The sequence below is a fragment of the Amblyomma americanum genome, chromosome 1 (assembly GCF_052857255.1).
Source record: "Amblyomma americanum isolate KBUSLIRL-KWMA chromosome 1, ASM5285725v1, whole genome shotgun sequence".
NCBI classification, from domain to species: Eukaryota; Metazoa; Arthropoda; class Arachnida; order Ixodida; family Ixodidae; genus Amblyomma; species Amblyomma americanum.
The window spans coordinates 65,063,140-65,090,775 of NC_135497.1; the positions used below are offsets into that span (position 1 = coordinate 65,063,140).

Consider the following 27,636-nt stretch of genomic DNA (forward strand, 5'->3'; position numbering starts at 1 on the left):
CCCCAGGTGGTCGAAATTATTCTGGAGCCCTCCACTACGGCACCTCTCTCTTCCTTTCTTCTTTCGCTCCCTCCTTTACCCTTCCCTTACGGCGCGGTTCAGGTGTCCAACGATATATGAGACAGATACTGCGCCATTTCTTTTCCCCCCAAAACCAATTATTATTATTCTCCACTCAAATTGTGAAAGACAACGCGACATGCACATAAAGCCCCGCTTTAACCAGACCCTCTATGTGGCCTACCGGTTGCGTGCCTGACTCACCACCCAAGGGTCAGGAGTTCGATTCCCGACTACCCCAATTTTCCTTTCAGCGAACCCGACCGCGGCGGCCGCGTTTTTAAGGGGGCAAAACGCTAAGGCGCCCGTGTGCTGTGCGATGTCAGTGCACGTTAAAGATCCCCAGGTGGTCGAAACTATTCCGGAGACCTGCACTACGGCACCTCTTTCGCTTTTTTCTTTCACCCCCTCCTTTATCTCTTCCCTTCGGCACGGTTCGGGTGTCCACCGAGATATGCGAGACAGTTACCGCGCCATTTCCTTTCCTCAAAAGCCAATTTTCATTTTCATTCCTGTAGTTTTTATACTTACATATCCTAATGACAATCGAGTCATGTTGCGAGCTTCTAATCAGTAGCTTCACGTGTGGCGTAGCCACCTTTTCGATCAATCCGGATTTTTCGGACGCCGGCTTTTCTTCAGAATGGGACCCTGATGGGAACGTGCGGCCAACTCCTACAGCTCTCGTGTGTGCGCGAAAGGACACATCCCCCGGTTGTCGTATCTGTACCGCGAACGGCTGTCGGCATCCCGTGACCGAAGATGTTAGCGCTGGACGCCGAGCTGGGTCGAGACAGAAAACAGCACCTATCCTGTGCGCCGGAGAAATTATAGGAAGACTCCACGAGTCTACCTGCAACGGAGAAAACAAGCATAAAAAGAAACTCCTTTTTCTCAGGCTCGGACGGTAGATATAGGCTGTCAAAGCGCATGCTTGTTGAGCGTCAGATGCCAATAGAGGGACAATTTAGACTCCAGCCTATAGTTCCGGCCGGTTTGAGTTCACCTTCAGATGCCGCGGTACAGAGCGCGTTTTCGTGTCCGATTAGCGTGATCACTTGTATAGCACTTTGCAGCGCCACCGGGAAGTTTCCCATCTACTCTTTTCCTCGTAGACAAGAGCAGAAACTATCCGTTTTACCTCTGGTAGCCTTTCAGATCGAGTGTGAGGTCGAAAAAAAAAAGCGCGGTCAACCGTCTAACTTACCGCCATTTTACGCGCCTCCCTGCTGGGGACTTTTGTGTCGCCCGTGCGTGAAAAATCGTCGCTGATACGGGAGGGAGCCTCCACGGAAGATTTATGGCCGCTCAGGGGACCTCCCTGCCCTGGCATACGGGAGGCGAGTTGAGGGACGCCTTTGAGATGGTGGCGCAATGATGGCACTTTCCTCGGCCTAAGACAGCTTCACAGCTATGATGAAGGCTATAGGGCCCGCCAAACGCGAAATCGATTTGCACTCTCTGCAAGGATTTTTTAACTGGCCACTGTGTGTAGCTTGCCACAGCCCTACGAAGGCTTGCTTAGGCTACCATGTGCACGATGCAGTACGACGTTAGACCACGCTGTGCAAATATTCGACTCATGGCTCGGTTGATTACTATGGAGACACTGGCGATGAAGACAAGGCGCACGATGGCGGGCGCTGCGAGATGCAGTCCTCGTGTTTCCCTTATGCGCACTTCGATCGTCTTCATCAAAAGCGAGGTCTGCGCCCTTTGCTATCCCTTGGAAACACTCGAAATAACTTCACTTCTTTCAGTTTATTCGCGCTCATTTTAGCGAACGAGTCTTCATCTGACGTGCTTATTTGCTCGCATTTTGAAATCGATGACTGTGGATTGTTATGTCGCAAGGGCATCTGTGGCCAAAGAGCGCCATGACACAAGGTGTTTTCGGTTTGACAAGGTGGGGTCGAAGACCCATTTCCTAAGCATTTCACCCTAAAAAAAGCCGAGCACCAGACCAGGGGAAAGCTTTGTACCCATTGTATCACCGGTGGGCACCCGGCGGCACTGGGGATCGAACCCCGCACCTCCCGCATGCGAGGCGGAGTATTTTTAAATCAAATTCTTCGAAAATTTTCTTTTGCTTTTTCCCTCCGAGTAACTACGCCCATGGGAAGCGAACAGGTGATTCGCAGCTTCTTTTGATTAGTATTTGGGTTATTTCGCCTTTTTTTTTTTCGGATTTGACCAGCTTCCTTCGTCGACGACACAGTGTGGCGTAAATGGGAAGTACTTTGGAGTGCATGACTCAAGCGTAGCTTATAAAATGAAAACCACGAAACGATATACATACGTAAAAGAGGGTGAAATTTTGCTTGAATCAAATGCTTACCCGAAGAGGGTGTATTGTGTCCATGCCGACATATTGCTTAATCATCGTACGAACAACAAATCTGCCCGCAGATCATTTTTGTGCTCAGAACGCAGCCAGCTGCTGCATCCCGTCCTCTCCTCTTCGCAATCGGTCCACGCGAGGGGAGTAAAACGAGCGAGGCAGCTCGAATAAAATAGCCAGTATACCTTCGAGGAAGCTGCTGTATCCTCGATGGGCCCGATTCGTCACGGTAATGCAGCTGCGGGGCCTCTGCCCCGAGAGCTGTGCGAATGCTGCGCCATTACCTAAAGTGCTCGCATCTCCGACTCACACCGCGGGTTGCTCAGTTCGCGCACACCCGGACACAACGCACGCACACACCGGCTGTAAAAAGGCTGACGGCCGGAGATGGCGGCGGAATGGTGGGTTTCAGGCAGCGAGCGTCGCAAAGGACGGAATTCACTTCTTTCGCCGCAAGCCTCTTTCACTCTTTCCTTCCTAGCAATGGGAGAAGCAGCTCCGGCAAGCCGCATTGAGTAAACTGCGCGATGCATTCCGGCGGCTTTAGATGAGCATGGGCCACAGAACGGTTGCTATGGGTGTCATCTAAGTATCGCGCGGCGTAACAGATTGTCGCAGTGCAGTACCTATCTTGCGGAAAAAAACGTCGTTTTCTATTGGCGTTCCATGAAAGCTCAAGTTATACCGATTCTGCCTACCTTGGCTGAATAACGTGCCTAATCAGGCAAAACAATATTCGCTGTCGCGCTCCTGTGAACGCAAGCAGAACTTCACATCAGCACGCCGAGGCATGCTATGATGCGAGCGAAGCACGGCCAATTTTATGCGATGCGATGCAAGCTTAATGCATTATCTTAAAAGGTCGAGTGCTGGTGGATCCAGCGATCCTTTGTAATTTTCCGCGTATATAATAAGTTTCTAAAAAAAAAGATTTATGAGCCGCTACTTGCTTTCGCCAACAGACACTGTCGATAGACGGCTGAAAGAATCTAAGACGGGTGAAAGACATTTCATGTACGAACCCACAAACGTTCAGTGCCAAATATCGTCTGGTTACACTGTTAAGTTTTTGCATCAGTATCAGCGTACTACTCGGTACGAAGTGTGGACAAAAAATCTTGGATTTAATTTAATGAGCTTTCATTGGTTGCGCCTGTGAAAAGTAATTGCACTTGCGCAAAAGACCAGATAAAAGTATATATGTAGGGTTCAACGTCCTGAAGCGATACATGGGAGGCTATACTGGACGCCGCACGTATAATGGAGGAACCTGGGATTCCCTAACCTGCACTGATATCGTGTCGCGTGTAGAAAAAGGGGGAAGGTCACATTTCAGGCCACAATTTGGAGCTTTTTTTCTGACATTTTCGCGCGGATAGAGTAGCATTCGTGATTTCCAAGTACAGAAGCTGCTCGATATATTTTGCTCCACCCTATATGCAGCTCCACAAACATGACATTTCAAATGTACGTTGAAACTGAATGAGCGACGCGGAGAGCAGACATCCACAGCTGCCGGTTCAAAGCCTCCGCACTGTTCAACAAGGCTTCACCGCAACTGAACGCCCATCTACATTTGAAAGCAGTACTCTTGCACTGGCTGAAGTGGGTGTAGCCGCGCCACCGACCACTCGCTCGCCAGGCGTAAACAAACATGGCCCGCACGGGGCTGCGTTCACACCCAGCGCGCCCACACACAGCATTGCAGCGTGATGTCGGCACGCGGCGAGCATGAATTCGTGCGACGTAAATCAGCCCCCGAAACGATCCGCCCAGCGGCGGAAGGATGCGCTGACGAAACGCGATGCCCCTCCGTCGACGGGTGCGCGCCCCTGGCCCGCCGCCGACCCGGCGCCCCCAGCCGTGCATCCGCCCCACGAGACCCGTGAGGAATGACAGCGAACACGTGCAGCCACCGCTTGCAACCCGCCCATGCGAGAGCCAAGGGAAGTGCGTCGCAAGTGAGCGGGGTCTGTACGCTCGCATCCGATACGCTGCGGGGCGTGCGCCTCACTCTTTGCGCATGGCGCTATAAAATATTCTGCTCTATTCCAGAGTGACCACGTCCCTTTACACCCAGTGTTGCTTTTAAGTGGAAAGGCACTTGTAGGTCGGTCGCGTGTCTTTGGATTTCTTAGAGAAAGCAAATCTCTTAACCCAACTAAACATTTGATACGTTTCAGTCCACTTAATACAACACTTTTTAACCGTGTTTGGAGCGTGGTAGCCTTAGCTGCTTGTGTGCCACTAAACTCAACACAACACACACGCACCAGGCGAGAGGACGGGCTTCACGTGAGATTTTTTTTTTTTTCAGTGATGCTCCGTTAACATGTGCTAATATGGCAGAAAAACTTCCGGCTGCTGCGGTCTCGTTTCGGCGGAGGCGAAATACAAATTCGCTCCCAGCTTTTTCCAAACAACTCTGCTACGGCTTTTCTGATAGACCCTCTGCAATGAAATTGCATTTTATTTTTCAATGTAGCAGTAAAATGTAAAGGGTTCAAGTTCTCTGCAGATCACCGCCAGTTCTGTTGTCCAAGCAGATTGATATTGGAAGCAGTTTCCTGCTTATAACACATGATGAAGGTGAGCCTCTTTATCGTTTAGCCATGCCACTACGAATAGAAGACGGCGTGTCTGCATTCAGCAAGCAAAAACAATTAGCGCATTGGTCACAAATGTACTGGTTCGTCTCCTGCTGACGTAAACACAGGAAGGCATGACGAAATGAGATCGCAGCGACGTTTATACAGCGTGACGCCAGTGCAAATGCAGAAAGCTCATGAATCATGACAGATGCTCGTTAGTTCATAAGTATCCGACAGATACCGCATCAGTTTTCACTATAGATGTGAACGACCGCGTACGTCAGGATTAGTTTGCCAATTTGAAGCTATTTTCTCATTCTGCCCGTAAAACTTTTCTGAAAGGGTCATATAACGTGGTGTTGCATTTTCGTTCAACCTAGCCGTACTGGGCGATACGCAGGGAATGTTAGTAAGCGGTAACCGACTGTCTCCTCATGATGATTTGCTTTTAATTGTGGAACAGAGTCGAGTTTCTGAAACAGAAATGAGCAAACATATAAACAGCACGAGGACGGATTGTCAAACGTCTGTGCAACGCAGTATAGCTGTCGACTGTACGCCTGAGCTTGCATTCATACAACCACACAGTAAAAAGCTAGCCGGTCCTCGTCCAGCTGCATCACTCAAATGTTCGTGTGCGTTGACCTTTCCAACCTCAGTTTGCACAAATGCTTGCTACGAATTATATTGTACCGCCAACAAGGCGGAACTCAGGCGACCACAAATGTACCACAAAGGCAGTCGCGCCTCGTTCTCACGAAAAGGAGCTCAGACTAAAGGCGGGCACGTGTTTTTTTTTTTTCCTTAGCAGGTTAGTTACTTCCAGTACGAAAGACTATCAGAAGTGAGGCGGCAAGACTCGTGGAGTGTAGAGTGCGGCGAACACACTGGTTGCATCATTATTCGTGGAGGCAGATGTATGGCGGTGCTGCACTGAGCGCGACATCTTTCGTCCAAAAGAAAGAGGAAGCCGAGCCTTTGTGAGCCGAGCGCTTGGTCACACTTGGCCTGTGTAACCAAACGCTCGTACTGGGCGATACGCAGGGAATGTTAGTAGGCGGTAACCGACTTTCTCTTCATGATGATTTGCTTTTACAATCTCCCAAAACTGCTGGTATAGCGTATTGCCATTATGGCTGATTCCATAAGGGCACATTCGAAAAACAGAAAAAACGTTGGAGTGAAGGAAGGTGAAGATTGGACCTTCTTGATTTCCTCTTGTCCATCAATTGCTCATTATGGTTTTCCAAAGATGGAACAGCGCCGTAGGGTTAACAGTGAACCACCTCACAAGCTGGCTGCTCTGTGCCGCGAACCACGATATGGGGTCGCTACAAATTCGGCCACAGCTCCGTGGGATATAAGCCGGCGTAGCCTGGAGTGCCTATGAGCTCTGTCGGCCCCTCTAGCTGTACTCCTTACACAACCTTGGAGAAAAGAGCGCAAAAGCGGAAAGAAAACAGCGGCTAGAGCAGAGAGGAGCCGAGGTTTGGATCGGGGCCGTGGTCATCGCTCTGCTCAAGGACTTCCTTTCAGCCTGGGCTCGTTTTGGCGTCGCGGAGAGGGCCCGGCAGACAGTTCCCCCGCCCAGTATTTACACAGATGTCTCCAAAGCCAAGCTGCGGCTCGCGAAAAAAAAAACGCGGGCGCTCTTAGCCGAGCCACTACTCGCCTTCGCCAATAGACAGCGTCGCGGTCGAAGCAGCACGTGCCCCCGTGGCCGGACGAGCCGCTGGCTGCTGCAGATGCGTGTTTATGGGAGCGCTCGCCGCTGACGCAAGACGGTTACGGCGGACGGGGAGCGCCGGTCTGGATCGGACGCGTTATCACTCAGTTGGACGAGCCTGCGGTGCGCGGGGCAAAGACAAGCCGCTGTTCTACTCACCCCGAACGTTGGCCGCAGCAGCAGCCTCGCGTACACGCATGTTTCACTTTGTTGTTTTGCTTTCGTCCCTCAAGCACATCCCCTCGCTTTTGTCGATGTCGCCTTGATTGCTTTAAGCCATTAAAGCTGGCCAATAAGCCACTGCAGTATTGCTCAAGGTGTGGCGGCCATGGAGTTCCTCAATATGACCAAAAGGAAAAGCTGGCGGCACCGTCTATGCGAGCTTCTTTTAAAAGAGCACTTCATCCACCGCGGGAATGCCGGGAAGACAGTTTATTTGGCTCGAGTGGTTTTGGGCCGAAAACTGGATTCTGCCTCTGAACTGGCAGCTTGTACGTCCCGATGCTATCTTCAGCGCGCAGATGAAATTATTTAAACAGTGTGCTTTTCAGTTCTTCAGTAAATTTAACGCGATTGTTAGTTTCTGTAGAAACTTTCACAGGCTTTCTTCGAGGTTTTCTGCAAGAAGAATCTTATTGTGGCGGTTAGATCCACGTTTCATGCCCAACAATAGGCAAGCCAAATGCGAAACCTCATCTTCCCGGAATGCCTGTGCCTCTCCATGGTGGATTAAGTGCAGCGCTGTCAGCTTTCCCTCTGTGGGGTAATATCGATAAACTGTATGGTGGCGGCGACATGATTCGCTGTGGACATGCATGCACCCATTCGCCCACTGACTGGCTTGCACTGGTCAGTCGATTGATTGATAGCGTGACATCATCATCTAATGTAGTTCCCCTTGGAGTTCTGGTTATTACACTTTAGAGCGCGCTATTCAGCTATGGTATGGAGCGCATATGGCAGGTTAAGAGACCGGAAGCGGGCAGAGTGGGTGAGGGAACAAACGCGGGTTAATGACATCCTAGTCGAAATCACGAGGAAGAAATGGGTGTGGGCAGGGCATGTAATGTGAAGGCAAGATAACTGATGGTCGCTAAGGGTAACGGAGGGGATTCCAAGAGAAGGCAAGCGTAGCAGGGGAGAGCAGAAAGTTAGGAGGCGGATGAGATTAAGAAGTTTGCAGGCATAGGGTGGGCGCAGCTGGCCGAGGACAGGGTTAATTGGAGAGACATGGGAGACGCCTTTGCCCTGCAGCGAATGTAGTCAGTCTGATGATGATGGTGGTGGTGGTGGTGGTGGTGATAATGATGAAGATGATGATGACGACGACAACGGTGATGATTCGGCTATGTGTGAGCGGCCTTTGCGGAGGAGCACGCCACCTGCTAGTGCGAAGTTGCGCGGCACTTGCGCATTGCAGCGAGGCTCGGCCTCACCTGACACCCTTAACCTTTAACCCTGGTTGTGACGTGTGTTACTGCCATGTTAGTAATTGCAGTTAGTAACGCGAAGATTAGTTATAATTACTAACCCGTTTAGTTAACTGCTGCACCTACTATCTTTGTACTACCTTTTTTTTAAGAGTGCATGCGTTTGTATTATACCGCTGCTTCAATTCGTCTTTCTTTCTTCTCTCATTCTCGTGCAGACAACTCCCAACCGTTCCCTATGGACATCGCTTATATGCGGGAAGGTAAGCCAGTGGTCATCCTACAGTCCCCTTTTGCTTAGTCCGGCCGTCCTCTTGGAACGCATTAGAGCGGAATTGTCGGCGCAGTGCTGTATATATTATAATCAGACGAAAAAGGCCAGGCATACGGAAATGTGTACAATGGCCGTGTGCTGATTTCACATGTGATTCCCCTTGTGGTTGACTTCGCGAGGAAAGATGACCGCGCTGCGGGACAGCCTCAGCCCTGGGCTGGTTCCTCTGCTAATCAAATGACCGTGGTCTGGCTTCATTGTTACCGCGTGTTTTCTCAGTTTCAAGCTCGATAACTGTCGAATTCATGCGTCCACTGCTTTATCACGGTGAAAATGCACTCCACCGTTCATTAGCCGTGCGGCCAGGAAGCTTGCCGGCGAGATTACTGCACCGCATGGACTATGGGATAACTGACCTGGTTGGCGTCTCAGCTACGTGTTTTCATATATAGGCATGCAGGCGGCGCTTTAGAGAAAGCCAGAGCGCGGATGCATGTAAGTAACGCAGCACCGCGTATATGCGGATGACCTTTTTGAAGGACTAGGGGGTCTGAATGGCGTTTGATTCTTTAAAGACAAGAAAGCGGGCGAAACCTCACGTGCGCAGGCTCTTGAGCGCAAACAGCGATACCGCCACTATGCTGAGACGCTCTACCCAAAAGCATACAAATTTGCGGTCTGGCTAGTGGCACTTGAAACAGTCTCATATTGGTTTGATGAGCCCGCTTGTTGAACGCAGACGTCCTTCAATTCCCCTTCCAACTTTGTCGCCTGACTCTGAGAACAGCATCGATGTTTGCGTTAGTGTTAATTTTGGTATTGCATGGTGGTGAGCCAGAAAGCGCTCTGACACAGCTGAACAGTTGCTCAGCCTCAAATGGCCGCGCCTTTGTGGCGGACATTCTGGAAAAACTAGACGACACTCGTTTAAATTATATATTGTGGAGTTTAAGGCCCCAGAGCCACACCTGGGCTATGAAGGACTCCGTAGTGGAGAGCTTCGGGATTAATTCCGACCACCTGGGATCCTTCACAGCGCACGGTCACCTTCTGCGTTTCGCCTCCACCGAAACGCGGCCGAGCCCTTTTACTCAGTAGCCGAATGCGACGCTCGTTTACCCGATCATTGCCAATACCATCAGGAACTACAGGCGCAAGAGCTTAGTAATAGAGACGCTGTCTGTAAAGAACTAATGGATATTATGAATCGTACGTGATTGCCTTTGACAACCCTTTTAGAAACGGATGCATTGAATCCTTCGCTGTAACGATGTGGAATGCCACTGCCAGTGAGTTTTGTTAAGTGTTTTTTTTCTTTCAAGTGACAAGGTAAGTAAGAAGCGATGCTGCAGAACCCTGTGCAGTGTTCACTCACTCGGTGCTACGCGTGTAATACAGGCACAACCGCGGCGCGTGCGTGGCACCCTTTCGACTTCCTTCGCTGTAAAGAGGTTTGGCCATAGTTATGAAATTGTATTCTTGCTTTTAGTTAGCCAAGCACCAGCTATCAGTGGTCACGGCATAAAGACAAATCTCATTCTCGCCAACGGCACGAAGTCTGTTCGTCGAAAAGGCATTTGCTTAATCTTTAAATACGACAGTAGAGTGAGCATTGCAAGTGCCCTGAGATGAGAGGAAAGACCATAACAATAGCAATTGAAGAACCATTCGAATGTAAACCGATGGTATAGTGCTACCATATAAAGAAAGAAAAAAAAAACGAAAACAACAGCGCTAGCAGTTTAACGGTCCCAGACTAAGGCTCGGACTATTTTCATTAGTGCACTTTGAAACTGTGCTTTCAAGCCATGTGATCCGAATATGCACCAAACGCTACGCTTCGTTATCACAGGCATGCAGGTTGCGTCACAACTCGCAATGGCTGCGAAGCGCGGTCCGCAACCAATCATCCTATTCCACCGGGCAGCGGCCGTTGCAGAATGGATGGCCGAGTAGAGAACAGCTAAGCAGGCTGACGTTTGCCGGCTTGTTTGTTCTTCTCTGACTCGCATCTGGGAGCGGCGTCGCTTATGTTTTGCACAGCGAAATTATTGCAGGACCGCACAGCTTGCCACCCATGAGTCGCGTTAAGTCGTATACGCTTTCTATTTTTTATTTCTTTTTATAAGCCCTTCCTAACATAAGCCGTGAAGGGTGACTGTTTCGGACGTGACGTATTCACGCTTTTTCATTGCAATATAGGTTCTTGTTTTTTTCTCAATATGCATGGTTTATAACAAAACAACCACAATGTCCCGCAAGCGAATGTGACTGGCTTGGCATGAATAAGCGACCCTACATCCTCTCCCATCCATAAAGCTCTTATTACTTAAATGTTCTTGCATTGCGGAAGTAGAGCCCAAATCCAATTATTCGTCGTACTATATACGGCTGCCGTGCCAAAGCTTAGCGGTGGCTTCTCGGAGGTCATGTAATCCAAATGCATTCAGCATGCTGTCACAGACTGCGCACAATAGGGGCTCATCAAATGTTGTATGCCTGCCCTGATTTCGTAACCCAGTTTTTTCAGCACTGAAACGCTTTGGCCTTACTTACCCCTGTTTGTTTTTCTTATAATTTCCCGGCATTGAAGCTCTTTACCACATTTTTTATGCGTTTGCATTTGGCACGAAAAGGAGGGCTTTCAGTGGATGATGGAGGTTGCACATGCCAGTTGCCTCCGCGATCCGAGAGGCACCTTTCCTAGGAACGAATATATGTATGCCGGCCGTGATCGTATATATCCGCTATCGCTGATGTGACAACTCTGGGGGGCCCTTTATCCGCGCTCAAGTAGAGGAAAAACAAGAAAAGCGCACCTCCATCTTTTTTCCCCCTGCATGCATCCGGTGCATCCACACGCCATCTCTGCGAAATGGCCGTATTCTTTACATTGGCAGTTTTGAAACGCTTGTTGGAGCGCGCCTTCGACGTCACGAGGAACGGGATTTTGGGCGTGCGCCTTCCACAGAGCGCCAGCGCGTTTCCGGGGCAAAATGGGGTCTTCTCTGCCACAACGACAGCCCGCGTGCAGATCGCGTCTCGTAAGTCACTTAGCATCGCTCGCGCTCTGGGCGGATCGACGTGTAGCGGAAGGCATCGGAAAATCTTACTCACCAGCGCAATTCGCAACGCAGCGCCGTCAGCTTCCGCTGCGGTTCTTGAAATTCCCTCAAGCAGGCTTTGCGAACTAAGGCAAAGCCGTCGCCGGCACGGACGTTGATAGCTACGTTGTCTTGTGTCCTAACGTGGCCCTCTCATTGATTTCTATTCTTTCTTCAGATCTCCTCGTTGGCTGTCTGCTGCAGCCCTTCCACGGTGCGTGGCGCGGTTAACTCCGCCAAACCTAGAGGGCATACCAAGAGGCGCCCGAGGTAGTCTTGAATGTATTAAGAGGCGACGACTGATTGGGCGCAATAAACGCACAGGAAGCTTCGGACACTTCTTATGCGGCGGGAAAATGTCAACGCTCTTGCAACGAAGCTTGCGGCCAAAAGTTGTCGTTGCCGAGGCCGCGGCAAGTGAACGGGTAGTCTTAGAAGTGGGTTAGATTAATATAGATGCAATATTGGCGCGGCTTGAAGGACTGATAGCCACGGAACTGCACATCGAAGGTGGAGGCAGGTCCATCAGTTTAAAAGTGTCTTCAGTTCGGTTCGCGGGGTTTCTCGCCTTTGCCGTGGTTTCGTACATCTCAGGAGAGGTGTCTTCATGTTCGCTTTAAGTTTAGTTTTTGCGGCTTAATTGAGCCTTCGCTCACACGGGTAGAGTCTCCTGGTGCTTTTTGTTGTCTGTTTTGCCTTGAAGGAATTCCTGGTCCTTTGTCTTGACTCCCCCACTTATCTTTGTTTTAGATGACGACGTTGAATGTGGGAGGCGAAACAGGTGGTCGTCGTCCTGCTGCAAAAGTCGCCATGATGCGGATTTAAGTGGCGGTATGGGTAGCCCTTTCTTTATTCAACTTTATGAGAAGGAACTTACTTGGTAAAAAACTGTGGACAATATCTCGAAACTTAATGTTTTAACAAAACAGCACAACGGCTGCTGAGACGTATAAAAATATATGCTGCAGGCTAAGTGTTAGGTAAGCAGCAGCGGCAGTGCTGCCTACAGCGCTGTGGTGTTGGGCGCAGGCTATCAGCACTGCGATGGTCGCTCTTTCACCCAATGCGGGGTATGCACGGGGAATAAGAGCACCCATCTACCGAGGCAGTCGGTTCTCGTTGGAGAGCTACAGCCGTGATTTGTCTGCCACGGAGCACCTTAAAGCCCATGGGCTGATTTCAAACCTAGGCCTGCGGGCAGTTGTGACATGCTAAAGAAAAATATTTAGTTGAAAGCGATCTACCCCGCCTGTGATGCGCCAAAACTGCTTCCGGAGCTAACTTGCCGCCTCTTTATACCCTGCCAGAGAATGTAATAACCGAGACCTTAGAACTGCTGTAAATTAGGCGCTGCTTCTGCGCCACTGTAGCCGCCACTTATTGTGATCTTCAGGACATGTTTCGCTGGAGTGAAGTAGGACTATAGGCGACGATATGTCTGTTTAGTTCTTTTGGGGACTTGTCCCTAATGCTTCTTTGTTCGTTTCAGATGGAAACACCGGCACTCAGCTACGTGGGGGTAATTCCCAGACGGTCCGTTCGCCCAAAAAGTTTAATGGCGCCGTTAAAAATTTCGGGCGCGCGGATGCCTTCCCGTTCCCGGGTGGAGACGTCCAGAGCAATGACCAAAACCTCCTGGACATTGGATACCTCGAGAATGGAGGTGAGGACCATTATTTCAAAACAAGAACGTGTCCAGAATTTGGATGACAGTATAGAAGTGAGGATGAAGGCAGCTAGGTGTTATTGAAAAACTGCTACTTAAGAATTTTTTTCTCCATTGGCTTCGGTCTTGAAGCCATTGGCTTCGGAAGTTGAATAAGAAAGCAATGTCGCACCAAGATACGGGGCTTAGTCTGAGCGCAGCGACATTGTCACTGTGGAGGCGTCACTGCGACCACCACTTCGGGGACCTCTCACTTGGTAACACTTCAAACATTTTTTTTTCTTATTTCAGATAAAAGCTCCGGCGCTCAGTCATTTCATAAAAATTCGGATGTGATAATTCTCCGCAAGTTTCCTGGCACCCGTGTAAACTTTGGGCTCGCAGACTCCGGGTTCCTGGGCGAAGATGGCGTCCAGGGCGACACTGAAGAGCTTATGGATACGGACGAAGGCCCCGAGGTTGCAGGTGAGGCCCTTTGGGAGCCATGCAGGTCAAGATCACCACGAGTAGTCAAGGGCGGGTTTACAATGAGGCATTATGATTGGGGACAGTGGTGGCGCTATTTGAGATGGAATTCGTGCTGAGTTCACATCGTTTTCTCTTCAGAACGAAGCCAGGGCTTCCTGCTCTGTGAAGAGGACTCTAAGCATTTCATTCCTCCTGGCGACCAAGAAAGCCCACGACACGTGCGTGGTTTTCCGTTCATGGCTGAAGGCTTCCCGAACAAAGGCATACTTCTCGAGACTGGCTTTAAGTGCATCCAAGACAAAGGAGGAGACGTCCAGGACTCGGTTGAAGTCATGCACTTCGAATGTGAGGGCCGCCCGGACGCGACTGGAGACACCGGGAAAGGTGAGTTTCTTCGTCGCTCCTATATTAGCGTGCGCGTGCCTTCCGTTCACTGACTTTTTGACCCGTGGAAAAAATGCCCGCCCACGGGCCCGGCTGCCGTGCGCTCCGTACGCGTGCGCCGTGTGTACGGGAACGTGCAAAAAACGTGCGCCCCATCTGCCAGGTCATGCGTGCCGCGAGCACCGGAGGAAGAAGCTCCTTCGCTTCTCCTGCCCCTCGCCCTCTTTTAATCCCCGCCTGCGTGCCGTTATGTCATCGTCGTCGTACTTGCTTGTTGTCCTATGCTTCCTTCCGCCGAAGATTGACGCCAGCTCCCGGCGAGGAGCTCGAAATAGCCGGCTGTTGGTAGGATGAGCTCAGGTGCATGGCGAGCTGGCATCAGGCGTCCCGCTGTGCTGGTCGCGAGCCTTTTCTTTTTTCTTACTCAGTTTCAAAGGGACGAGGTGTGTGCGCCTAGGCATTTGGCGCTCACTTGGCTCTCCGGACGTTCCACTGCTGAGTGTGTTTACTTCGGCTGCGTGTGGGTGCTGCGCAGTGCGAAGATTCATGGACGTGGCGGGAATCTCTGCGTAATGAGCCAGTTCGATGCTGCTCGATGTCCTGGAGGAACCCAGACATCGCATTCAGTTGTAACAGCACCATTTGCATTTACCTTCACATGTACGTGCGTGTGCTAAAAACTCTGGTGAAAGACGGCCGGCGTGCCGGACTTTAGGCGAACGGTCGCGCCGCAAGTAATTTGTGGCGCACAACTTACATCAAGTAACGCTTCATTCATACTCGCCAGTCGCAGCAAATCGCGGAAGTCATCCCAGGTATTAACCTTAACAGTACAGATCCAAGGCAGCATTGCACATAGGTAACACTTATATTTATAACTTCACCTGTCCTTAACACATCGCCTTTTACTAAGGCGGATGTTTCAAAGGAATTAAGTGCGTGAAAATAGCGTAGAAAGTTGGTCATCAGCTATTACATCAGCCATACTAGCCCCGTATAGCGTGCCATGACATTGACGCATCTCCTCCTACCACAACTTAACTTGCTCAATTACTGAAACTCTGCTTAAACCCTGTTGCTTCGATGTTTTTTTTTTTATGGCGCAAGATCAGCTTTGGCTAAAAAGCCCCATGCCACAAGGTACTTGCGGCTATACAAGGTGGGGTCATTTCCTAAGCATTTCACCATTTGTGTCAAAGTTCCATGGTAGAAAAGGTGGGAGACAGCCCGCGCCTGACATTGGGTTATATATCAGGCATAAGCCAATTGAAGACAAAAGAACAGCGGCGAAACGCCCAAAGAACATTTCCAACTGAAAGCATTTCACTCCACATAAACCGAGCACCAGGCTCCAGATAAACCGAGCACAAGTCCAGGGTTAAGGCCACTGTACCACCGGTGGGTACCCAGCGGTACTGGGGATTCGAACACCGGACCTCCCGCATGCGAGGCGGATGCTGAAACCACGAGGCCACCGCTGCTATCCCTGTTGCTTTGGTGAATTTCCTGATGTAACCTTTTGACAGTATGCTTGTGTGCGTTAGGAAAGATCTTTTTTTTTATTTTTTAGAGCCGTGTTCTTATTTCCAGAGCCGTGAGTAATGTCCTTACCGTCTTCTTTTTTTTTCCCCCTTACGCGATTAACATTATGAGGCACACTCAGTTTGTTCTCACAAGCTTGTGCGCACAAGCAGTGGACATCCATGACACGGAGTGTCTCCTGAGCGAGGCACGACACAAGTGAAACGGAGCATAGAGAAAACACATTGCGGAATGCCGTTCTCAGCTCAGATTTATTTATTTTTTATTATTTTTACCCGCAGGGCAAAGCGTTAGAGGGAAGTGAGTACGACAATACAAAGCTAGAGCAAGGAACAATAAACTACCAAACAAAGATAACAGTTGGAATAATTGATCGACACAATATTTAACACATTAAAACTCCAACAGCAGAAAAAAATTAAGGGGAGCGCTTACCTTACGTGCATCAAGGCGAAAGCCTTCGTCGTCCTGTTGAGCTCTCGAGCTCAACACGATCGCCTCACGCTTCTCGAATTAGTTTCGGTTTCAAGTTGCGACATACTACACATTCGTTCTATATAATGTGTGCGCTATATCTGGTTTCAAGTTACGACAAATGCTTTCTAAAACACCCTCGTTCCGTCGGACTAGGTGGCCGAGTGGTGAAGGCGATGAACTGCTAATCCATTGGGCTCTCGCGTGGGTTCGAACCTCATCCTCGTCGAAATTTCTTTAATTTTATTTGATTGACAGGTGGAGCGGACACTTTCTGAGGACGCACAAATCGTGTCCACAGCGATGAGTCTATAAAGGCTTTCGCCTTAATACAGAGCCTGAAATTGTGACAATTGATGAAGGAAAGTGGTTCTAATCATATCACGTGCGATGAACAAAACATGATCCAAGAATGTTTTAGTTTTGCATGTATGAATGCCTTCCTTATGAGTGGGATCTGTGCGGCGTAAAATATGAAGGGAGAAGTAACTCGTAGCGAATGGACTCATGGCGAAACATTTTGTGAAAAAGACACAGGCGTGCAATTTAGCGTCGCTATGCAAGTGGAGTTAGGCTCGAGGTAGTCATCATAGCAGTTACGCTTGATGTACGCTGAAAGTCAGAGAGGATAAAGGGCGCTGATTTGTGTTGTACCACAAATCCATAATTTCCAGTCAAACTCTCGTTAACCACAGGGTCTCGTATTGATGAGCCGCCGCGGTGGCTCAGTGGTCATGGCGCTCGGCTGTAACCCGCAAGACGTGTGTTCGATCCCCACCACGGCGGTCGAATTTCGATGGAGGCGAAATTCTAGAGGCCCTTGTATATTGTGCGGTGTCAGTGCACGTTTAAGAACCCCAGGAGGTCAAAATTTCCGGAGTTCTTCACTATGACTTCCCGCATAGCCTGAGTCGCTTTGGGACGTTAAACCTCCATAAACCTAAAACCCAGACTGATGAAGCATATTCTAGCTGTTAAGAGTGTGGTATATACAAGAAGTTTGATTTTAGTTGGGGCTGCGTGAAAGTGGTATCAAACATCCGGGCATGCGATTAGCTTTGTTATTAATGTGCTCATATGTGTGCGCATCAGTTAAGGCTAGGCGTAGTATGAATTTGGAAGTACTTTATGTTGTAACTGGTTCAAGTAACACACCATTAAGAGTATAGACTGGCAAATCACTACTAAAACGAGAAATGCGCATAAGATTGCACTTGTCAGCATTCAACGTGATCCAAGTTTTACAGCATGATGAGATAGCGTTAAGGTCAGAATGTATCGTGTGCTTGTCACTATCACTTGTTATTTCCCGAAAAAGAACTCAGTCATCGGCAAAAGGATGTACAGAAGAAGAAAGATAACTGGGTCAATCGTTCAGTAACGTCCTGAAATCATGACTGAACGAAGTCGCCTTTATTTGTTTTCTTTTTTATAAAGGCTGCCCAGAGGCCTTGAACCACAACGCATAGAGGCTTCTCTTCGCGGTTTGCTTTAACCCGGTCTCTCCCTGGGGCTCTTTCCACGCGACGCGTGCCTCCGGGGCTGCGGGCGCCGGGGTCTCCGAACGAAGCAGGGCGCCCGTCCGCCCGCTTCACGTCCAGCATGAGCGGCCTTGATGGAGCATCCCCGCGCATGCTGGTCTGGGCGAGAGCAACAGCAAACGAAGCGAAAAGTGTTGGGGGGCTGCGGGCACGTGCCGTGCGGCCGAGTCGCTGGGCAGCTGCGTCCGCTGCCTCCAATGCGGGATCCGGCGAGCAACGCGGGAGAAGCGGGCAGCTTCGTGTCACGTAAATACCGTGCAGCGCTGCGGGGAACTGCATTCGGAATCGAGCAAAACAGCCAGAGGGATTACCAACTCTCTCTCTCTCTCTCATTGAAAAGCTTCGACGTCTGCTCTGCAGACAACACTGTAATACACAGTGTGCGTCAATCTCGTACGATTGTGAAGTCTGCTTTATATACTCATTGCTGGCCCCAGTGCATTGATCGTCACAGCGCGCCACAGCCTCCGCGGCGCTGCACAGTTTTTATTGAGATAGGAGTACGTAGTGATTTACTTTTTCCTTTCCCCTGGCGTCTTCGTTGTTTTCCTGGTTCCGTTCATCACAGATTCATGCGCGATCCACCGCAAGCATAGCGGGATGGGGGTCGCGCTGTGGACGGTGCCAGTGGGCCACGCAGTTTCAAGGGCACGCTCGCGAGCTCTTCGGAAGCGCTCGAATTTCACCCAGCTGCGAGCTTATGTGGCCTGAAACTTTCGCCGGTGGCACGTGCGCTCTGTCCTCTGTGCGGAGATGGCGGCGGAGTGTAAGTTAGGCGCGCGCGTTGCCGGCTGGCGCCCGCGTCTCAATACTGCACCCGCGGAAGTGGAAACGACGAATGAAGGGCGCACGCTGGCATCGTAACTGGAGGCCGGTGCCGGAAACGATAACAGTCGAGTAACCGTTACTGCGCAGCAGGCAGACAGCAAGCAAGTGCAAGTGGAGTCCGAAAGTAAACATAATACTTTTCTTTTCTGGCCACAATATAGCACGGGCGCCAGTGAAATACGCTAGCGCCATTTTCTCTTTCATCCCCGCCGAGTTCTCTAGAAGCGCCCTACTGCTTCTCTACAGCTCCTCGAAATTTGGCCAGCGAAAATAAGATTTGTCTGACGGCGCAGGTGGCCCGGTTTTGCGAGCAGCCAGTACCGTGCTGACTGCTCGAAATTTTCTGCATCTAAACTTTAAAAAAAAAAAACGCTGAAACGACAAACAGGCATTCTTGTGCTGCTGCATCGGCACTTTTTTTTTCTAATTTGACGTTGTTAGTGACTACTTATTAATAAAAATAACAATGGAAGGAAAAGATGTAGCCGCGGCAACTGCCATCGAAACCTGAAGCACCTGAGGCGCGGCTAGAGGGAATAAAAGGACAGGGAGAGGACAGGGATAGGGACGGAAAGGGGGGAGTGATAGCAAGAAAGGCTAGGGGTATAGGACAGCAATATACAGGATGTGGAAATACGGCGCCCGCTCACCTAAAATCGCCGGTGCCCTTCCCGCACACTTTCCTCCAAGCTGTCTCGGATGCGGCTTGTTTAGGCCAGAGTTGCCTTCAGGCGGGTGAGCCAGAGCCCAATGCCGCTTCTAGCCGCAGAATTAAATGTTTCGCTCCAGGGCGGAAAAAATGTTCTAGGATGGCCACTCCTAGGGGAAAAAAAAAATCAAATTGGTAAGCTCCACTATCGTCCTCAAGTGGCCGCTACGTGTCTGTCACAAAGCGATGAAGCCGTGAAGTGTTTTTGTGTGCCGCTTAAGCACACAAGCATGCCTTCTTGCTCATAACAGGGTAACTAGGTGTAACTTGGCTCGCGCGTTGTAGCTTGCCAATCTTGCCAGTCTTGCCAATCGCCGTGGAATCTCGTCTAAGTACTCATCCTGCGACATTTCCATCGGGTGACGCCTCCTATATCTGAGTTGTTGCAAGCCGGTTATCCTACCGCTTTCACTGTGCTACCAGCAGGGACACACAGCAGTCCGGAGAGCTCTATGGTGACGTCGTCGTCCAGGGAGCCCGCATTGTCGGATGCAATCACTTTCCTCTGGTTCGACCTTAAAAGCAAACCAAGAATTGCCGCCTACGATACGTGACAGACGCGCAGCCGAATGCTGAGAGGGATCCCCATGCGCTGGTGCTCACAATGCCGAAAACGAAGGCAGGCACCCCCGCTGACTGCAAACGGTCGGGAGGGGACACATCTGCGCCCAATTTGCTCTTCTTAAGGCGCCAGACACACGGCGGCGGGACAAGGCACAAAGCGGTGTCCCCTGTCGCCATTGTTGGTTTCTTTGGCCCCACTCGGCGCGAGAAAAAAAAGCAACGGACACCACGTGGGAAACAAGTGCCTTTTCCGCTTCTGTGTACGCGCCGCGCATGCCTGTGACTTTCTCCCGGAAGTGGAGATCGCCTCAGGCATTCGTTCGGGGGGGGGGGGGGGGGGGGGGAAGGAAAACTACTACTATATATCGCATGGTGAAAGCTCATTTCGAAACACCAGGATTTAGGTTTAGTTTGCACAGTTACAACTCGTTCATCACTTTCTCTCGCACCCCTCGCACGCTGCTCAGCTTCTACCAGCAGGAACAGGTTCGCTTAGCTTATAGCCAGTTATTCACTTTGGGAGGACCTGACCACCATTATCGACGACGAGACAAAAAAAAAAAATTGGCGCGTAATATTGGCAACCACTGTGCTGTCGACAGAAATTACAGGATAGCACGAACGTGTGTGCGGAGAGTGACGCAGTGAAGACTCGCAAAGCTGTCCGGACGTGAACGCTGGTGCAGTTCTGCTGCTAGCAAAGCGGGGTTCGTGCAAGAGATGACAGGCGTATGCGAGAGTGGTGAACGCAGAAGACAGCACCAGAGTGGAAGAAATACGTTGCAGAAGTTTTTGTTGTTGGGCTAGTTGATTCTGTCTTCTTGTGTTCGTTCCCTTGCGCCATTTAAAATTATTTATGAACCAACTAGCCCAACAGCAAGTACCCCAACAGGACCGTTAATAACTGGCGAATTTACTGGGCTCGGAAATAAAGGTAACCCGTCATTCTCTCATCTCGGAGCGAGTGAACAAGTGTTAGGCTGAGCAGTGCGGCGCACGGACATCTTTTCTTTTGTTTGTCTTACATGCCACGTTTTTTCTAATATCGTGCAGCATTGTGAAAGCTACAGCTGGTGTCAGCAGTAGAAAGGAGCCGCATTTACCTGTCGTGGTTGGCTAAGCCTGCCAATCGAGAAGCGTTCTCCTTCCGTGAAACGGGCTGCTTTCCCAGCGCTGCACGCTGTTATAGAAGGGACGGAGTGAGGCACACTCGCGGATAGAACTGACGCAATGCGGCGGTTCTAATAACGGGGTTGAGAAATAGCTCCTTTCGGTTCCGTTCATTTCCCGCGGGAGAAGATGCCGTACTGGGGAACAAAAGCGGCTTTCCTCACCGCGCCAGCCGTGCGGTCGGCGCATTGTTCATACAACTGCAGCAAGCGCACACCAGCAACTGTGACCTTCGCTTTGAGCGCACTTAGCATTTGTTTTTTGTTCGTTTACAATAGGAAAGAAAACTGGGAATCACTTTTCAACCGGCCAGTGGCCAACACATGTCACGCGCAAAATAAATCAGCTGCGGGGATGAGTAGACTCCGGGCTGCATTAAACGCGGCTGACTTGCGTTGACCGAGAAACTCTAGAAAATAGACGCGTTTTTAGGTGGCGATGAGAACGGATTCTTTCATAACATTTCCATGGTTTTAACATGCTTTTCTGGCTTGTCGAACTTAGTCTTCTGCGCAATTTTTTCTTTCACTTACTAGACACAACTCAAGTCTGCAGTGAAGCTCAAAACTTTTGATGCCTCTGACTTTTTTGACAGTCAAACATTAAAAAAGCTGATTTTGTTCGGTGCTGTAATTGGCCAGCGGAGTAATACAGGACGCCGCGGACCGTTGCCAGTGTTGCCAACTGGGAACGCACATTATCTTTGCCCAAGGTAACATTACTGTCTAAAAACTGCAAACACCCCCTCAATAGGTCCAGATTTGTATGCTAGTGTAGGCGCGCGCGGTTGAAGGAGGCGGTTGAAGGAGGCGGTTGAAGGAGGCGGTCGTTTTCATAGATCTTTCCCTAGAAAATTACTCGATTAGGGGGTGCCACGCCCTCCCTTCAAACTTAAACCCGCCTTTGTCCGAAATTGTGCAGTCAGCGTCATGTGGCCGATCATGACCCTTTTGGGCAATGGTTCAAGGTCCTTCGCAATCTGAGCCGGGACCCAGCTTAATTCTTCGGCGTGGGTGAAAATCCGCTCACATTGGACAGACCACCACCTCGCTGGTATTGGGGCTGACGTAAAAATTAGGCCTCTGCCGGGCCAAGATTCCAGACGCAAGCTCCTTTCCTGTAACCAACGCATTTTCTTCCTACGCGGTCATGCTTTTCTGGTCGCAGTTTCGTCGTTGTTATCCAATTCTCAGGGCTTGGAGAATTCCCCTATTTGATTCATTTACGCCCCGCGCCTTGTCGCCCGCGCGGCGGCTGTAGTTCGAGAGAGCTTCGAAGGCCCAGTAAATTACGCGGAAGGCTGTGTACTTGCCGTCGCGACAGCTTGTGTAGCACGTGTTTCCGACGGCACTCGTTTCATGTTCCGCTGGTGGGCTCGTTAAATTACCCCATTCACAGCCGCCACTGCCTGTTGCACGTGAACACAGCCAGTCACACTTCGGGCGCGAGCCTGTCGAGCGATGAAAGAGTCAAGCGTACCAGGCAGCTGCTGAGCTGGAGGCTCTGCTCTGGCATAAATGCAGCGTGTTCTGTACGCGCTCGGGTGAAGTCGTCGATCTTCGTTGATATGGCATCTGTCCGAAATACGCAAACTCTGCGTGCACCCAAGACGCTGGGGAGATCTTGGCCATGTTGCGCGAGAGAAATGCTGAATTTCCTCGTGGCCTGGGCGCGCGCAGCTTAATTTAGTGTAGGAGCACTGAGCAAGTTTGGACTGATGTTTTTGAAAGCTGAAAACGACGAAAGGAAGCCGAAGAGTCGGCATGCCAACACAGGTGTAACGGCGTGACTACCTCCACACACGGCCAGTGCAGCCGAGCGCCGCATCCTGATACCATGACGGCTTCTCAGAAATTCAGCTTCAGAAAGTGGAGCTCTATTCTGCTACTCCTGCATGTTGTAAGGTACATCAAAAAAAAAAAAAGCTGTCAGACACGGCGAAGGATAAAGGTGTATATGGTGCTGTACGCGTTCAATCCGTTCATTCCCCGCGCACTGCAGATGAGAGTAGCGTTATCGACCCCCACCGCCTTCCGCTTATTAAATGCCCCTACTACTCTCGGCTGTTTTTTTTTTTTACGACCGATGCGGATCTCGAACCGGTTGCCGACTCCGCCACCGGCGACGCGAGGCGGCCGCGGCACGCGCCCTACCGCGTGCGTCTTGGATGTCGTCGGCGCGCACCGACAAACCGCGCCCCATCGACAACTTATGGGCACCGACACCGATATAGCGTTGAACACCGCGCATCCACGGTGCAGTGCCCTGCAACCCCCTCCCTCGCGACCGCTCGCCCTGAAAAGCACCGAAAAGAGGAGGCTCCCGTTCTTATATGGCCGATGTATATAGATAGTGCGGGCACGGAGTGTGCAGCCTCGCGCCACGACGGCTTGTCGTGCATCTGCGCGGGGCTGGCGGGGCTTGCTCGCGGTGACTGATGTCGCTTCCGGTGTTTCCGGCACACGTTGACATCTTCCTCGGGGGCAAGCCCTTCCGCCACCCTGCGACTCCCCCGCCCTTCGCCACACACAGGCGGTAACAAAAAAACGGGCTCTTGATGCAATATGCATGCCTGCCCCAAGATGGCGCAGTCCGTGCCTTGCGCCAGCTCCGTCATGCTGGATGCCCTCGTTTACCCTCGGTTCGCCGACGCTGTGGAAGCCCTTCCCTTGGGACCACTCCGGCGCGGTCTGAGGAGGCACTGTCGAAGCTCAGTTTCTTCTACTCCTGTTCGATAGCTGTGTTTCGGCGCTATTCCGTTTGCATCTTGCGTGGTGGCGCTAAATGGCAGCAACAGTATTGCTTCCACACCTTCCCTGTTAATAGCGACGGCTGAAAAACTGCCCAGCCAGAGTTTGTGGCCGCAGCACAGATTCGGTCAACGAAGATGGCGCAGCGACAGTATGAGCTAACTTTGTGACACTTAGAGAGAACAACTGGTCACATGCTAATGACTGCAGCAACGGCTTAATGTCCTTACTCTATCCGTTTTTATGTGCCTGGATAAACGACCCCGGTCCCCAATGCACACGCGGTCATCTTTTGGATTACACACAGGCTGTGTCGACTTACCATTCCATGCGCGCATGAATAGTACACGTTAAGGTTTACCATTCAAATTGGAACTGTGATGACAAAACAGTACTTAAAAACTAGGACACTTCGGAAATTCTAAAGTGCGTTCGGCGAAAGCCGTTTATTGCTGGGGGAATCCGCCTTTCTGCGCTTGTCCGAACCGCCTGGTGCGGAATCACTGGGCCGCTTGGGAGCCGTCCGACTCACTCACTCGACTGCAACGACACGTCTGGCGGCGGAGCGCCGTCACAGCGCGTGCTCGCTCCGCCTGCCTTTGCAGGTGACGTCACTGTTGCTATGCGCGGTTGCGCATGCGCTTCGGCGCCGCCACCTCTCGCCGAGGGGTGAGGAGGGTGTGCGCCGTTTCGGGGGAGGGTCACAGCTGGCACTGTTCCAGGCTTTGGGTATAACGGACGGACGGTCACCGCGAGTATGAACCATTAAAGGCTTTCGCCGTAAAAACGGGAAAATGTCCTTGGTGGTAGCATTTCATTGCGTCCTTTGTGAACATCGTGAACATCGTAAAGATAAAATGAAAGTACATTAGAGGGAAAGAGCAAAACAACGCCAAAATTATCACAATTTTCGTCTATCTCCATCACGAAGCAGCGTGTATTCAGTACTCTTTGTACAAGAGAATGCTTTCATGAGGACGAATGGTCGAGGTGCAGTTTTTCTTCTTTGCGGGACGAAGTGTACGTTTGACATATTTAGTGCGTTGACGGGGTGTAAGCCGCGCTTAGGAGGCACTAAAGCCTCTTTCACATACAAGCGAAAACGCTAGTGATTCCTGCCATCACGGCGCAAAAACCTGTGGAGTCGCGGCGGCTCGAGCGGCCGGAGCGAGAAAGTTGCACATTTTTCGCTGCGACGCGCCGCTCAGTCGCTTGCAGACCAAGACTTGCAGACGAAGTGATATTGTCTTTGTCTAATCCTTCACCCCCGAGCGCAGTTACACCACGTTGTCGGAGCTGTTACACATAGCTGAGTAATCTTTCTGGCTCATATATATTCCTGCAGCGGCGGACAGCTTGCTGGTAATTCTGCTGCCTTTATGAAAGCTATGCGGGAGCTTTCTCCTTTGAAGAGGGACGCTTTTTCCCCTCAAGACCAGTCTGGCAGGGAGGTACGCATTGTCAGGCCCGTTTGACCCAAAGAGAACTGGATGTGTCTGGCACTGCTGGTTGAAATGGGTCGCTCATTGCCAAGATGTAACGGGCTGTCCAGCGACACGAAGCCATATCGGCACGTAAAACTCTGTGCAGGCACAGCGTTTAAATACCTTAGTAATGACCGATTTGCTGATAACATAGCCTAGCTTCTTAGTAATTCAGGGGACAAACTGTAAAGCGTAGTTGAGGACCTACACAGGCAAAGCAGAGCAGTAGGTCTGAAAATTAATATCAACAAGTCTAATGTAATGTTCAGCAGTCTCGGAAAGGACCAATACTTTTCAATAGGCAACGAAGCTTTGGAAGTGTTCAGAAAATACGTCCACTTAGGGCAGAGCAGCTGGTGATCTGGACTACGAGAGTGAAATAACTGTAGAATAAGAATGGGATGGAGCGCGTTTTCAAGGTATACCTACGGATCATGAATACCAGTTTACAATATGGGGCAGAAGCACGGAGGCTAACGAAAAGGGTTGCAATTAAATTGAGGACAGCGCAATGAGCTATGAAAAGGAAAGTTATAGGCGTAACGAGATAGGACCAGCAATCCGCCGATGCCCGACACTATAACCTTCGGCACAGGGACGCGCACTACGAGCGAGTTGAACCGGTGTGGGTGTGGACACCCGTGCGCCGCAAGGGGTCGTGCGAAAAGCTTCCAAATTGAGATAAGGAAGTTAGGAGATTAGGTGAGATTAGGAAGTTTCGTATCTTTATCCCCTTACCCCACGTGCGAACTTGACTCTCCCCACCTCTCAACTAGCGCGGATTATATAGTTCACCTCACCCCTATTTTTTTTTCCTGCTTCTCTCCCTGTACATAACCCATTCCACATTGAGACCGTGCTTGCTTTCGCGGGGGGGGGGGGGGGGGAAGAGGGGGATAATGCCACGTGCCTAACGCCCCGCGCGGCCTCCACGCTTAGTCGAAACGACGACGAAGCGGTGGTTGGCTCTCGAGGCGCTCTGGCTCTGTGACCTGGCTCCCTAATTATCAGTCCTTGGTTCTCCCCGACGCCTACCTGCACGGCTCCCCAGGTTGTGACAATATGAAGAGACAAGAGTTGACCAGGGAGATGCGAGTTAATGGCATATACTAGCTTAACTAAAAAAAGAAATGGCCATGGGCAGCACGCATAATGCGAAGGCAAGATAACCGATGGTCCTTTGGGGTAACGAAGTGGATTCCAAGAGAAGGCGGCAGAGTGTCAGGTTGTCGGGTGAGATTAGGAAGTTTGCGGTGATAAGGTGGCCTTAGCTGGCACAGGCAGGCATGTATCCAAAAGTGGAGAGGGGGTGCGATGAGGACCGCCCCCCCTGCAGCCCCAAAATCACGCTCATCCTCTCTGCCTCCCAGATTATCGTAGCAGTACACCCTCCAGAATTTCTCCAACCACCACAAGCCATGACAAGAGCCCACCACCCACCCACCTCACTATCCAGAAGGCCTTCAACACCCCCACCCTCCAAACGCTTCCACCCACCAGAAGCCCATGCAACTGCGGAACGAAAAAGTGAGGGCGAAATCAAATTCAAAGGCGCAATGGGAAGCCGACCAACGCAAAGTGAAACGCAAAAGCCCAGGGCTGCTGTCACAGCTTCACCCATCATTTCCTATGATCCTCTGTCAATTCTTTGTTTTCGGTGGGGCCAAGGTAATTTTACAAAATGACCGAGGGGAGGGGTTGCTAGGCGGAGCACTGTCATGAAAATTGCAAGTGAGGAGGAATTTTTTTCGCAGGAGTCTTGTTGAAAGAATCGGTGACGTGTGTCGTGCAACAATGGGGGAGTTTGCATTTGGCTTGGGTGACCTCTGCATGCTAGGACCTCTGTACCGAAAGCAGAAGGGCGCTCCTACGTAGCTCTAAACACTAGAATAATGTTATAAAATTAATTCGAAAGTCGCAGAAACTGGAACGCTATGGTGCTGTCTCTGGGGAAGACCTATAGAGCGGAACTCTGTTCCGAGGGACGAAGAGAGCAAAGCTTAAGCGCTAGTGCATTGGGCTGACAGACTCGTAAAGAGTTCTGGCCTAAGGTTTCAGGCCTGGGGGAGGGGAGGACCTGAGCACCCCTCCCACTCCAACCTTCATAATATTGCAGGAGGCCGTCCTGACCGACTTGTAAATTTTCAGGAATGAAGTGCACACTGAGCGATGAGGCCTTATCTCTTCCTCCAATGTGTTGCTCCCCCACACCGAACCACAGAGCTTTCGCCGATGTGTTGCGGCCGTTTTTATTGTTTCTTGTGCGACCGAAATAAGTGCGCAAAAAGCCGGATAAAGAGAAACCGTGTTCGCCTGTCGTTCAACATCGCCCTTGCGTATACATATCAAAGCAAGGCGTTATGCTTCGCTCCTTTTACCCGAGTCTCCGACGCGTTTCCACATTTTGACGCAACCTGGGCAAAAAAGTTGCGCAGTGAAACCGAGAGGAAGTCTGCCCACGCCCGCCGTGGTAGTGGTGCCCATGCATAACGCATACTACCTCTGTAGTAGCGTTCTCGTTGCCTCATTT

At 50.7% G+C, this 27,636-nt stretch overlaps 1 protein-coding gene across 1 annotated transcript in view; it reads left to right on the forward strand.

Annotated features, from left to right (window-relative positions):
* The window catches only part of LOC144101141 (uncharacterized), a 75,681-nt gene extending 49,044 nt beyond the window's left edge, over window positions 1-26,637 (forward strand). Inside the window, exons 2-8 of the mRNA XM_077634215.1 lie at window positions 8,367-8,411; window positions 11,705-11,740; window positions 12,277-12,357; window positions 13,016-13,189; window positions 13,484-13,657; window positions 13,799-14,044; window positions 26,477-26,637. Coding sequence (XP_077490341.1) covers window positions 8,367-8,411; window positions 11,705-11,740; window positions 12,277-12,357; window positions 13,016-13,189; window positions 13,484-13,657; window positions 13,799-14,044; window positions 26,477-26,637 — 917 coding nt within the window. The remainder of the gene's footprint in view (window positions 1-8,366; window positions 8,412-11,704; window positions 11,741-12,276; window positions 12,358-13,015; window positions 13,190-13,483; window positions 13,658-13,798; window positions 14,045-26,476) is intronic.
* Window positions 26,638-27,636: the final 999 nt, after the last annotated feature.